The 13,790-nt window shown below is 29.9% G+C and overlaps 1 protein-coding gene and 1 long non-coding RNA gene across 4 annotated transcripts; one reads left to right on the forward strand and one right to left on the reverse strand.

Annotated features, from left to right (window-relative positions):
• Window positions 1-700: 700 nt before the first annotated feature.
• On the reverse strand, window positions 701-4,766 carry LOC149889129 (uncharacterized). The gene is made up of 3 exons (XR_016452661.1): window positions 4,594-4,766; window positions 3,496-3,662; window positions 701-2,585 (listed from the first exon to the last, which is right to left on the reverse strand). It is a non-coding gene; the product is annotated as an uncharacterized LOC149889129 (long non-coding RNA).
• On the forward strand, window positions 3,907-8,430 carry LOC145188912 (uncharacterized). Of its 3 annotated transcripts, none has more exons than XM_080065421.2 (7): window positions 3,907-4,383; window positions 5,134-5,663; window positions 5,932-6,216; window positions 6,419-6,606; window positions 6,732-6,825; window positions 6,972-7,158; window positions 7,279-8,430. In XM_080065421.2, exons 1-7 carry the CDS (start codon window positions 3,960-3,962, stop codon window positions 7,614-7,616), a joined length of 2,046 nt encoding a protein of 681 aa, XP_079921547.2. In that variant the 5' UTR covers window positions 3,907-3,959; the 3' UTR covers window positions 7,617-8,430. The 3 variants fall into 3 exon arrangements, with proteins under 3 accessions (XP_079921547.2, XP_089944176.1, XP_089944177.1); XM_090088050.1 differs by lacking the exon at window positions 3,907-4,383 and adding an exon at window positions 4,871-5,052; XM_090088051.1 differs by lacking the exon at window positions 3,907-4,383 and having other exon boundaries at window positions 5,178-5,302; window positions 5,551-5,663.
• The last annotated feature ends 5,360 nt before the right edge of the window (window positions 8,431-13,790 follow it).

Raw genomic sequence — 13,790 nt, forward strand, 5'->3', positions numbered from 1 at the left:
GGAGCAACGAACAAACAAATGAAATATACAAAATCATTTAGCAATGTTTTCTTAAACTTATGGAAGGGTTGATAAGCTAAATGTACTCACCTTTTTTGTAAATTCTCTTACGAAACACGTTGTCAGTTTTTATCGAAAGTTGCTCGATTTGCAAAATGCTTCTCAGCTTGATCAATTTGATATGAACGGAAATCTTTTTACATCGGACGTTAGGGAACTAAAAAGCTATTTCCCGTACCAAATCTTATTCGCGCAATTAGTGTTATAGCTGTTTTATTAGCTTTGTATCAATTTGCCCCCGTATCAACTTGCTCCCCCTCCTCTCCCCTATATATATATATACTTAAACAGAGAGAGAGAGGGAGGGGGGAGAGGGAGAGAGAGTACTTACGGTCCTTTTGATTCCCTTAACCTCTATAATAAACTTTGTGCACCGAGGACTCCAAAATTTATGAAAACTTTGAAAATTAAAACTTAGAATAGTACTTGTATGCAGTAAGAGATCCTTGAATGGAAAGTGCGACTTCATTGAGAAACAGCAAATTTTTTCAATATAACGTAATGTTGTCTTTGCTAATGTATTTAATCTTTACCTAACAATGGGAAAATTAATTTTTATTATGGATGAGTTAAAAATTGTATTTAATCATGATCAAGCTACTTTTGATTAAATGTTAGAATCTTGCTCATGAGAAATGAATTTTTTTTTTTGTTCAAAGTTCCTGACCATTTATTTAAATAATTTTAATGCCAATATTATCGATTTCTATACGTTGCGTATTCAAAATCGGCATTTTATTTATGAGAACAGCATCTAAATTGACGGTTTTACATGCGATTTTATCACACAAAATCATCCATTAAATAAATGAGTTCTAAAAGACTTCCTTTTGAAATTTTTTTATCATAAATATTTTCCTTTCATTATGTCATGTTATTTTTTTAAAAATGAGATATATTTTAATGGATTTGAAGAAATCTTTCTTCTTAAAAAACTTTTTTTGTTGGATTTTAATGGTTTGGTTATCAAGGGCTGCTATTGGATTAAAAAAATAAAGTATGCACAAAATGTGAGATGACTGATGATGTGAGATGATTGGTGATGTGAGATGACTGATGATGTGAAATAACTTATGATGTGAGTTGGCCACTGATTAAAATTAGTGTACTTAAATTGGAACCGTGAAACATCGGGGTGGCAAGAGCTTTATGGTTTGGGGATGCTTTTCAGGATTTTTTGGATCGGGATCACTCTATCGCATAAATGATATAACTGACAAATACATATATAATTCAAATGCCTCTTCGGTATACGTTTTAACTGAAACTTAGTACCATACTGACTTACAAATTCGTTAAGGCATAGTTTGGTACAAATAAAATTACCATATTGGAACCTGCACAATGTCCTGACTTAACTCTTATTGAGAATATATGAAAACAACGTGTTGATAAAGTACTTTTGGCTGGTAGGTTCAGAAATCATGAAGAATTGCATCAGGAACTTCAAACCGCTTGGGCACAAATAAAGCATGCTCATATCGACAAACTTTTGAACTATATGCCTCATAGATACATTGAGGTTATTAAGAACAATGGATAAAGTGGATAAAATGCCTTCAATTACTAATCTAATAGATGCTGTTGATGGTATGCTCTTAAAATTGAAAATGATAATAAATTTTTTCTTTTTTTGTTATATTGCTGTGTCAATAAATATATATTGCATGGAATAGATGCTTTTGCTATATTTCATCTAAACCAAGATTTTTTTTTTGTGTTGAAGTACTCGGTAGCGTAATGTTTGTAGCGAATGTTTTTGTAAATTTCAATGACTTTCCTCAGTTTTTGTGGACAGTGTAAGATGATGGTATCGATCTAACTTTTATTGTTTTTAGCTAGTTCCTTTTCTTTTTACAATATTTTACTTTAAATTTGATTTTACCTGTTTTACTTTTTTATATTTCTTAATTTTTTAGTTTTTATTCTTAGTTGAGAATTCTCTCTGAATGTGAGCCGTTCAAAACACTTTTTCACCACGTGGTATTAATCATAAAAATCAAATTAAGCAAAAATAAGTTTATTATTGATCAAAATCTGGTTAAAATGTCTTTCTTACATTATTTCCACCTTTGTTTAACGTCAAATATTCGTCTTTTATTTAAAATAACACGCAGCAAATCCTTTTTCTAACATAGAACTCCATACTTCTTATAAAAGTAAAATAAACTACTGGATACAGTATGTTGAGCAACAAATCACGACTTTTTTCTTTTACAAATACATATTTAAATCCACATATGCCATACGATCAATAAACAATTAGAAAGTTTTCAAAAATCTGTAGTCTTTCTTTTGAAACATGCTGCAATGTTGAAACATGATTAAAACTACATAAATTTTTCTATCAAATGTAGTCAATCAGTAATCCTCATGACAAGCTTTCTTGCATTCGTCAAACCGAAGGGATTCTTGCTGTGGGACGCTATTGATACTTGAGAAACTTTATCAACTCTGTCAAACCCAGATTTGTTAACACTAGAGTTCCAAATCTATATATTATGTAGGCGCAAGAAGAAAGAAATCTGCAATTAAAAATCACCTTGCATTAGTAATAAGCTAAAATCCAACTAACAAAATATTAAACTTAAACAAAAGTTGAAAAAAAATTCTGGAGCCGCTTAAATGAAGATTATTGTAAACGCTAATCTTCATTCATTTATACATTTTTCAGTTTGTTATAATGCGAGATAATAGTCCGGGTGAATAAAAATGAGCAATTGATTTTACTCAGTAATTGGTCAGCTTTACTTGAATAAAAACTTAAGCAAAAGTTGTTTTTAATTTGAGATAATCTCTCTTACAAGATGCAAGTTATTTATGTGAAGCATGAGAATGGAGAAAAATTGTAGATTATCGTCAGAACTTTGTAATAATCGTTTCAAGTAGAAGGGAAAAAAAGTTTTACAAGAATTTTTAAAATAGTGTTTATTCAAAAAGTTCTTAAGACGTTAATTGAATGATAGAAGACTAGTCATGCCTTAAGCAGCATTTAATTGGTTCATTTCAAAATTCGTTAGTATAATAGGTATATATAAAAAACTCTAAGTAATCGAAGTCGACTTAATGCACATCCTCAGTGCATGAAGATTCTGTGTAACCTGCGTGGTTTTTTACTTAGTTACGAACGAAGGAGTGTTAAGCTCATTACTACTTAGTGTTATAAAGATGGAGCGCTAAACTTATTGGGTAAAAAGAATTCAATTGAATATGTCAACAATACTTTTATTGATAACATCATTCCGGTCTTAGATTTATAATGATTAAAAATATTGTTCAGAATAATGTGAGTAAAATAGCAACCAATAATAATAATTTTATAAAAATATTGAAGATTTCTCAACAAGGAGTTTAATATTAGCAATTAAAAAATAAGACTGGGATGTGTATATGTAAATTCTTGATTAAAAATATAAGTATAATAATTATATTAACTGTTTTGGCTGCTGAAGGTTAAGCGTTTAAATATAGATGCCGACTCATTGAAGAGGTTATTTCTAGCTTTGTTGTGACAGTTGTTATGGTTGTTACTGTTGCTGGGATTTTATTGCTGTTTTTGTTAAATTCTCTCATCTCTCCGAACATTTTTCTTCTTCCCTCAACTAAAAATAATAAAGATACCATTTTTCTTCTTCCCTCAAATAAAAATAATAAAGATACCATTTTTCTTGAGTAAATTATTGAAATGTTTTAAATTTAGTAACTAAGTTTCCTCAGAAAAAAAATCACACAAATTCTCAACATTATTTTTTTTTTAACCCTTCAAATTTAGTTTACTTTTTAGCTGATATTTTTTAAATGTGAAACTCCAAAACTTTATTATTATTATTATATATATTTTTTAATTATTAGATTAAATAATTAAAAAATACAAAACATATTACAAAAATTTCGAAAATATGGACGTAGAAGGAACAAGGCTACAAGCACTTGAAGATGAATGCGGACGATTACGCAAACAGCTTGTTAAACATGGCGATCTGCAACGGGAAGTTGAATTACTTAAGAGCGAACTTGAGAAATCTCTCGAAACTCACACAAAACTGCAAGCACTTGCACTAGCATTTGAAGAGGAAAACCGTCTAATGCATGAAAAATATAGCGCTCAATTGATTGACCAAGCCAAACTGGACTCTCTTACATTCGATCTCCAGCACGAAATCGACACAAAAGCCCAAAGTTATGTTTATCTCGAAAAACGTTTTAATAAAATGAAAGAAAAAGTCGACGATTTTGAAGCGTTAGAAGAAAAAGCTTACAACCTTGAGAAAGAAAACAAAAAGATTTCGGAGCAAAACGAAAAAATCAAAGACGATTTGGAGAGTAAGAAAATTTTAAATTTTTTAAAAAACAAAAAAATTCTTTAATTTTCTATTTTTATTAATGATTCATCTGAAGCATTCTTTATTTCTATTCATCGTCTCGATGAGCGTGGTCTTTTCAATAAACAGAGACGAAACCTGTTTTTTAATTTAAAGCAATTTACAAGTTAAAAGTACTTTAAAAAACCTCTCTTAAACAAAATTTACCTACTTTTTCTAAAATGCCACCTTGTTTATGAAGTAGATCCACCACTTCTCTTATAAACTATTCGCAGTCTGATCTCCTTTCATCTCTATATAAATCAATTTTTTTCTCTCCATATTTCAGTTAGCATTAATTACATTTGCTAAATTTGCCGCAACATTCTTTCAAATCGATAAAGTTATGAAAGAAGAGGAAATTACGGCGTTTATTAATTGGATAACTTATGAAATCGAGGAAACTTATGAAATCGAGGAAACTTATGAAATCGAGGAAACGGCAAAATAATATAGTTTAAACGAAGTTGTTTTCAAATATTCATAATTTTACATTTAAAAAAAAACATTAAGTGTTTAAAAAAACGTATCAAAAAGAATAAATCAATTTATTAAGGTGTTATTTTTGAACAATAATATTGTTCATTAAAAGATTCTTTAGTTTACTCAACAAATATTTTCAAAAATCCAGGTAAGTTTTTGTTTTTAAATTTTAGATTCAAAATGAATCCTTGACAAAAAAGTAACTTACCTGTTTTCATCTCATATTTAGCGTTGAAAAAGAGTACTGAGAATAGCGCAAAGAAGTCAGAAGAAATAATTAAAAAACTCAAAAAGGAAAATATAGAACTCACTTTAAAATTAGAAACATACATTGAGGAAATGGAAGAACTTGACGCTAAAGTAAACATCCTAGAAAAAGGAAACAAAGAATTAAAAAGGTATTCCAATCTTGCAACAAAAGTTGATTTACATTCTTCTTATGTTGAACAATTAACTGAACTAGAAAACACCAAGCTAGAACTAACAAAAAAACTAAACAAAGAAATACAATCTAGAGAAAATGTGGAAAACGAATTGTTTAAAGTTGAAGAAGAATACGAAACGTATAAAAAAAATGCAGAAAATAATGAAGTCGAATACAAAAGAAAAATACAAACTTTAATTTCTGAGCAAAAATTTTTCGTAGAAAATGACGAAGGAAATCACGCGATGGCTGCATTACATAGCAAGCAGCTTTTAATTGAGATGCTGGAAGATGAGAAGGTGAAGCTGATTAGCAAGTTGAAAACTATGGAAGAGGTAATAAATCAATACATTGATCTGTAGCTTGCAAAACTGGTTGCAGGTTGCAGACTCATTTTAAGTCACAAGAAGTTTTTTCTGTGGTTCTTTATTTATTTCTATTTCAAACACAAAAAGGTGAAATTACTTGGGGTCAAAAAAAATTGACGCAGTAATGAAGTAAACCTTTTTCAGAAAAACCGGTAAAACACGTAAAACAGATACGGTACATACATTATTCAAGTTTATTTGTGATACGCATGATAAGTTCAATTAAATATTTCAGGAGCACGAAATTCTACTGGAAGAAAATTCGTCACTTGCACATGAAAACGCAAAACTGGAAGAGAAACTTGAACTAAGCGAGAAAAAGTTATTAAACTTGAAGCTTGATTATGACAAGCTGATCATGATCACCGAGCAGCTTGCAGATGGTGGAAACGTTGATGCGTCCAACAACGAAAAATCCCTCCAAGATTCTTTAATGGAAGAAATTCGGAAATGCAAAGAAGAGTTGGAAATTTCGCAAAAATATTTAGAATCGGCAAACAACAAATATTTGCAGCTACAGGTTTTTTTTTTTGTTTTAATCTTGAATGAATGAACTTAAAATTTTTATTACAAAATGAAAATATTAGGTAGAGGGCGAGGTAAGTTAGCTAGATACCAGATCCCTGTTATAGTTGATTGAATGGTTCATCTAACACCTTGATCGATTTGGTTGTTCATTTAACACCTCCTCTTGTCATTTTAAACTTTATTTGAAAATTTAGAACGAAGCAGAAAAAAAGCAGTTGCAACACGATAAAACCGTGGTCATGTTGCAAAAAAGAAGCGAAGAGCAAGAGCTTTCCATAATCAAATTAAAAGAATTGAACAACAGCTACGAGAAACAAATGTTAAAGCTGAAGGGTTTAAACGATGAAACCGTAAAGAGATTGAGTCTGGACATAAATGAACTGTTAGTTGTTTCGCTATTATTAAAAGAAAAAAAATTACGAAAATTTGCACACACAAAATAATTCAGTTTTTTCACGCAGATAGATTTAAAGATTGTGGACACTTATGTTTTCCTTCTATTTGCAGAGGAGAAACCAATGTTTTAGTGACGAGAATGATGGACAACTTTGAAACAGAAAGAGAAGAATATGAAAGCAGGTTGTTTGAACTGAATTCTAAGGTAAGATGTTTCATTTGATGCTATTGAATAAAAATTTTAATATTCAGTATATATTTACCTTATATTTATATTATCAGAAGTGAAAAAATGAAAAAAGGGGACAAACTAAGAGTTTAACTAATATTTTGGTAAAATTACAAATTTAGATATATGGCTTAGAACAGCGCAAATTACTAGTTACTAGCATTGAAAATAGATCAGTGAACAGCAATCCAACTTCATCACCTGAAACCACACCACCAGTAGCTATAAAAAACGGGGAATTGCATGACTCAATGGAAAACGTAGAAAAAAAACAGAAAATGAAAAAGTCAAACAGCGTCGACACCCAGGGTTTGAATTTTGAAAATGTTTAAAAACTTTATAGTTAAAAAATGAACATTGATAAGCTTTATATAGTTAATAAACTTCTTTCTTATTACGTTTAAAATCCGTTTATTTTGCTTTACTTAGATTCAATTAGCGATCGTGAGCTCAGAAGAATATCTTACAAAGTAGCGGACGGTAACTGGAGTAGGCTTCCCTTTGACTTAAACCCTGGTTCACTTGAAGTTGCGCAAATAATGAACGCGCAAATTCACGACAAAGAGAAAGTTTACAACCTTTTAGTTGTTTGGAGGAACCAAACCCACGGTGATCGAAACCAACAGTTAGAGCAATTAGCAGAGTTGTTTGACTCCATTAAACGTAAAGATGTAATTAAATTTTTGAAAGAAGTGGGAGGTACGAGCAAGGAAGAAAGTGGCTTTAAAAATACAATTAAAAGAATCAAAAAAACTGTCAGAAGGTAAACTGTTTTCCTTTGATCATCGAAAAGAATATTACTTCATCTAACGAACACTCAATCGTGCAGAGTCAAACGCAAATTAACGTGTGCTAGCGAGGAGGAGAGCTGGAGTTTTGAGAGCTGGAGCGAATTTCGAAGCACAAAAAAAAGCAAAATATAAAAATTCTCAAATAAAACCTGTGGTATTGACAAGCTGTTTAATCACATTGAAGAGAATTTTTTTTTGGAACACTTTTTTCCACTGTTCACTATGCAGCTAACTTTATTGTAATAAAACGTATGAAAAAACGGTTGACTTAATAGAAAGTTGGACCTAAAACTAGACCTTATAAAAAACTATTAATACAGTGACATTTGAAGGCCTCGAAAACTTAATGGATTAATGGACGGCTTTACAGACAGTAGGTATCTGTTTGCGAAAGGAAGTCTTTCTGAATTAAATGCCGCAAAAATTTTGGAATTTTATTACTGGGGATTAGGTACTAGATAAGTAAACTTTCATTCTTGTGACAGCTGAAATATAAAAAGATCGTTATTTACAGAAATAAAGCTAAAAACTTTTTAAGCTAAAAGACTTAAAACAAATTTGCAGTGGTTAAAGAAAATTTTTTTTTCTGATTCCATTTGATATTCCTCTTCTCATTTGGTGTTTGACGTCGATTTACAGAAATGTCTCGCTTTGGGTTCTCCGAAATAATTAGATTTTAGTAACCAATCACACTGCTTGCTTAAACGATTGTTTCAAATTTTCTCCAATTTAGATGTTTTCTAAGCTGATTTTTAGAACTTCATTTATAGATAAATCATTTAAAAGTTAATATTGGCATTATTATTATGCTTCACACCATTTCCATTTCTAAGTGTATATCACCTTATGCCTTACATGTGGCCGGTGGTAGTGATTGTTGTTAAAGTTGGATAAAAAATTTAAGTCGTCATCATCATCATCATCATCATCATCATCATCATCATCATCATCATCATCATCATCATCATCATCATCATCATCGTCATCATCATCATCATCATCGTCATCATCAGAACGTTAAGGAGGATTAATCCTCATTTTTTTTCTCTTCCTGATTCTTGGTCGATTCTTTAGTCTTCTTTTATAGGGCAAAGGTTCTTGATTCACCTTTTATAAAGAGACAAACCGATTCGATTTACAAATGTAGAATTGATGAGTGCCCATTTATCTTGGTAAAAGTCCAAAGAGAATCAACACAACTTAACATCTTTCACTCCATTAAACTTGATTTCTGTTTTGTTTTTTTTTTTCTTATTTTAGGGTTTACTGCTTATAAAATATTATTTTTTAAAGTGTTGAATTTTTGTTAGTCTACGTCACTTATCTTCCTTGTTTTCTGGCTTTTAAATAAATATTGCATGACAATTGTAATACTTGTTAAGGATTTGGTAATAGTTAACTAATTAGTTAAATAATTAATATATTGAATGATTGGTTTTAACAGAAAAGATTTGAATGTTATTTTTTCTAATTTTTTATTTAATTTTTAACCATGAACCCAAAAAAAGTACACTAACGTAATTGAAATGAAACTTTTTACCAAAAAGTGAAACAATTTTTTTTGTTTGGGAATTTTGGTTTCTGAGCTTTTATATTCGCATCATCAAAGAAAAAAAAAATTATTGTGGCAATTTATTTGACATTTTCAAATGGAGGAGATAATCTTCTCTTTCTACTGGTGCTTTTTAATTTTAAGAGATTATTCATCTTTTCGGGTTTTATTTGATTATTTTGATTAACGAAAAAGTACATTTGGATTGGTTTGTGCCAATTTGAATATGTTGATAATTTTAAAAAAAAATATTCCTGGAGGAACATTTTAATCAAATTTTCAGTATAATTAAATAAACAAATCCTCAACCAAGTTAGTTTAGTATGCAGCAATAATAAAGTTCAAATCATGTGGCTGCTCAATTACAATTTAAGAACCTACTCAACCTTTTTTTCACCTTTTTCATGCTTCAAAAAGTTTCGAAAAAAGTTTTTTTTTGCGGTACCGAAACTTCAAAATGTACACTTTAAACAATTAATTTACTCATGTGCATAATTTATCTTTCATTACATTTTCTAAATGAAACTTTCTCGAATCTTCTGGTGGAATTTTAAAAGCTTTCATTCCCAATTCTTTCTTGTAACATTTTGCCTTCGGTTTAAACATTGTAAATAAATTTCTATTCAATTTGTACGATTTCAAAACATATTTTAAAAAACTGTTTTAGAGTATTTTTCGAATATCGACCTACAAATAAACATGAATCGCTACATTATTAGAATGCTACAATCCCGGGGGGGGGGGGCTCAGTGGGAAAAACGCTCAATCCAGTATTTGAAACATTAAATTAAAGAAAAGAAATTTAATTCATATTTTCTAAAATATTTTTCTTTTTATAAATTGAATGTGAAAATGGAAAATAAGTGTCAAATAACTTCAGTTTTAATCGGGAGTCATTATCAAAATATCTCATGTCTGGCGTGCAAAGATCTGATAGTAAATGTGTAGGTACGTGTGTAAAAATTTCAAACCATTTATTTATTTAAGTTTTATATATGGTTCGAAAGAGCTCTGAATTTGTAATAAAATGGTGAAAACTTTATGAAAAAAAGAATCATTACAAAAAAAGTTATGCTCATTTAAGTAACATTATTTTTATGAAGCATTGCTTAAGAAAAATGCAACTTTCGTATAAAACTCGCGTTCGGCTAACAGCAGCCTTATAATGGAATAATTGTTAATTTGCGCATGATTTTGCGTAGTGAAATGTGCAAAACGATTAAAAAACGTAACTAAAAAAGTTTCGAATTAAAGAAACAAAGTATTTTTAATGATTAAAACGTAATTGTAAAATTTATAAAAAAATTTTATAAAACATGCATAAAAAAATATCGCGTTTTGCAATATTTACAATAATTATATATATATATATATATATATATATATATATATATATATATATATATATATATATATATATATATATATATATATATATATATATATATATTTATGGAGGTGATCTTTAAATACATTAAAAGCCTCAGCGTTTTCGCCTTATTTTTGTCGTTAGTAATGAATTTCAATGAAAGATAAATATATAAATAACAGTTCTAATAAAATATATCATTATAATGAATAAAAAAAACAAATATACTGAATTCTCTACTGTAAAAAACCGCCCCTCCCCCTAACACTAGGAAGTGGAAATACATACCTCCACTGCGTGGAACAATAGAGTATGTGGTCATAAATATTTTTTGATGAAATTTGGCAGGGACATAGAAAATAGATCTATACAGTTGCCTGTAAAATTTTAAAAATGTACCAACATGCCTTCAATATTAATGCACCTCCGGAACAGAAACGAAATTTTAAAACCGAATGAAAATCACTGGTAACTGTAAAAAAAACAACAGAATTTATAACAAAAAGTAACAGTAACAATAGCAGAAACAGTTTTATAAAGTGTAACAGTCACAGTAACGCTAAAAGAGGTGGAAATGGTACCTCCACTGGGTCGAAAAATACGGTATGTGGTCATGATTATTTTTTAATGAAATTTGGCAGGCACATAGAAAATAGATCTATACAGTTGACTGGAAAATTTCAAATATGTACCAACATGCCTTCAATATCAATGCAGTGCCAGAACAGGAACACAATTTTAAATAGCAATAAAAAAAACTGAAAAATTTATTACACGTAAAAAAAACCATAATTTATTCAACATAAAACATTCTACTTTTTTAATAAAGTCTAAGCTGATATAAAATTCTAAAAAAAAAAGAACGACTTCGAGCACGCTATGAAAAAAAAGGTCACAGTTTTTGTCTTTAAAATCGGTGCCGTAAAAACCCAGATACGCACGTATCTAGTAAATGTATAACAATTGTTTAAAGACGCTGAGTATTAATGATGTAACAGTTTTTTTCAAATTGTTGTAATGAGGGGGGGGGGGTCTGAGGGCACGAGTAAAGTGTGAAGTAAGTCCTCCGTGTTTTTTTTCGCAAATTTTTCTGAAATCTTAATTCCTCGACCTTTAGTCTTCTCAGGTATCATCTCAATTAATAAACAAAGGCTTTCTCTAACATCGCCTCAATGAATTAATAACTTCTGAATACTAAATGGTATATAGTACCAATGGTGCAGCCCTATGTAAAGTTTCACTGTATCGAATGCATTACTTTTCAATGCTTTAGCATTAATTGCGTAACCACGCATTACGCACTTAATGCTGAAGTGGTGGGATGCAAAAGGTATTATATATTTTGAGTTATTGCAACCGAACCAAATTGTTAATGCTCAACGTTATTCTCAACATTTAAGACGTTTAAATGAAATGAGTCACAGAAATTTTGAGCCTTTTAGTTAGTGTTGCTACGACTTTGAAATTATTCGACTGTCGAGTGAATCGATTAATGTATTTTTCTAAGTCCACCAAAATCGACTAATGCATTTTAAAAATCGACTAAGTCGACTTAAAGTCTATTTAGTCGAAATATTTGAATAAAATTTTTTATTCAAATGTTTTGACAAAAAATTGTCATTACTAAAGTTTATGATTAAATTAAAACAACATTAAAGTATTTGATTCTAATATTTAAATATTATAATCATATACATTAATGTTGCTTGACAATTTATTTTTTAGATGCTATGAAAGAAAAAGAACTTTAAGAGAGTAAACAAAAAAACTTGGTGGCATGCAATAATGTTATAATAACACATGCTGGTGTTTTATCAAGAGCATTTTCTTTGTTCAATTTTAATTCATCTAATCTATTAGATGAATAAAAATCGAATAAACAAACAAAATAAAGCGGAAATTACTATCACAAAGTAAAGAAAAAAAACACGAATGGGCATTTTACATCATTTTTTACAACAATTAAAGCAAAAAACTCACAAAAAATTTAATAAAAACCGGTCGCGTAGATAGGTGGGGGCAGTTGGGGTAGCTTAACTTTTTTGAGGGTAGCAGATTTATAAAACTTTTTCGCATCCCAAACTGAGTACCATAACACATTACTTAACATTTTGTTTTAAAAAGTTTCAACTGGTTACTATAATGAGAAAAAGGAAACATTAATGAAGTGGTGGTACATTCAGTAAACTAAGAGTTAAGTTAAATTGATACAGCAAGTTAGGTTCAATGCTCAGATATTTTGGTTGAATTAAAAAAATAGCTATAAATTATATTCTTAAGCATGGATCAGTCTTTATAAATAACTTATCTTTACAAAATAAACTACTTAAAAAGCTATCTTTATTAATTGATCAGCATCATAATAATATTAGAGATTGAGAAGTTTAAATCAAGTGAAAAAATTGAAATAAGTATTTTAAGATGATTACCCGACTAAATTGACTTTTAGTCGATTAGTAGAAGACCCATAGTCGATTAAATCGACTATTCGAATTTTCAAAGTCGACTAATCTCGACTTTTGATTAGTCGACTTTTATTCGATTTAATCGAAGTCGATAACAACACTACTTTTAATTGTTCTTTAACCCATATGTTCGGTAACTCCATTTGTTAACTCCATATGTTCATTCGTTAACTCCATTCGTTAATTCCATATGTTCGTTCGTTAACTCTGTTATATCAAATGAAGCAATAAAACTGAATCTCGGAAAAATCGCCTTTCCGTATTTCTTTTGTTTGTTGTACCGATTCCTGACTTCGGAATGTCGACAAAGCTCATATGATCCATTATATTTCCTTCGCTTGTTGAATTAAAGCTTTTTCAAAAAAAAAAAAAAAAAAGGAGATAAGTTTGCGTTAGTGCAAGCTTCCTAGCTGGCATAAAATTACTAGAAACCTCAAACTTTTTTATTGTAATATAACAAAAAATTTAAGGTTGCGCGTAATTTCATACCAGCTTTAAATATATTATCAATTTACATTTAAAGCTAAATTTTCATTCGGCGCGTACGGAATTAGATCATTCGGTGGATTAAAAAAACTTTTTTATTTGAGTATTAGTGTTTATAGTCCTCCGGCCAATGCCTTGCAGACTACCCTTTCCTCTCCAGGGAAGACCCAGAAGCACGTCGACCCTGAGTTTGCCTCCGCTTTTAAGAGCGGGTGAAAAAAAGAAAAGTATCAGTTTAATACTAGCACATCGGCCAGGGCCAGCTCCACTTGATCTTA

Source organism: Hydra viridissima, unplaced genomic scaffold (assembly GCF_058129835.1).
Source record: "Hydra viridissima isolate aposymbiotic clone 2 unplaced genomic scaffold, HvirCarnegie_v1 scaffold_5, whole genome shotgun sequence".
Taxonomy (NCBI): domain Eukaryota; kingdom Metazoa; phylum Cnidaria; class Hydrozoa; order Anthoathecata; family Hydridae; genus Hydra; species Hydra viridissima.

What these genes read in the sequence shown, in the direction of transcription:
- LOC145188912 (XM_080065421.2), top strand. Translation starts at nt 3,960, where the DNA reads ATGGACGTAGAAGGAACAAGGCTACAAGCACTTGAAGATGAATGCGGA. An exon ending in TGTTTGAACTGAATTCTAAG is followed by an intron (nt 6,826 to 6,971) that starts GTAAGATGTTTC and finishes TTACAAATTTAG; the next exon opens with ATATATGGCTTAGAACAGCG. An exon ending in AAACAGCGTCGACACCCAGG is followed by an intron (nt 7,159 to 7,278) that starts GTTTGAATTTTG and finishes TGCTTTACTTAG; the next exon opens with ATTCAATTAGCGATCGTGAG.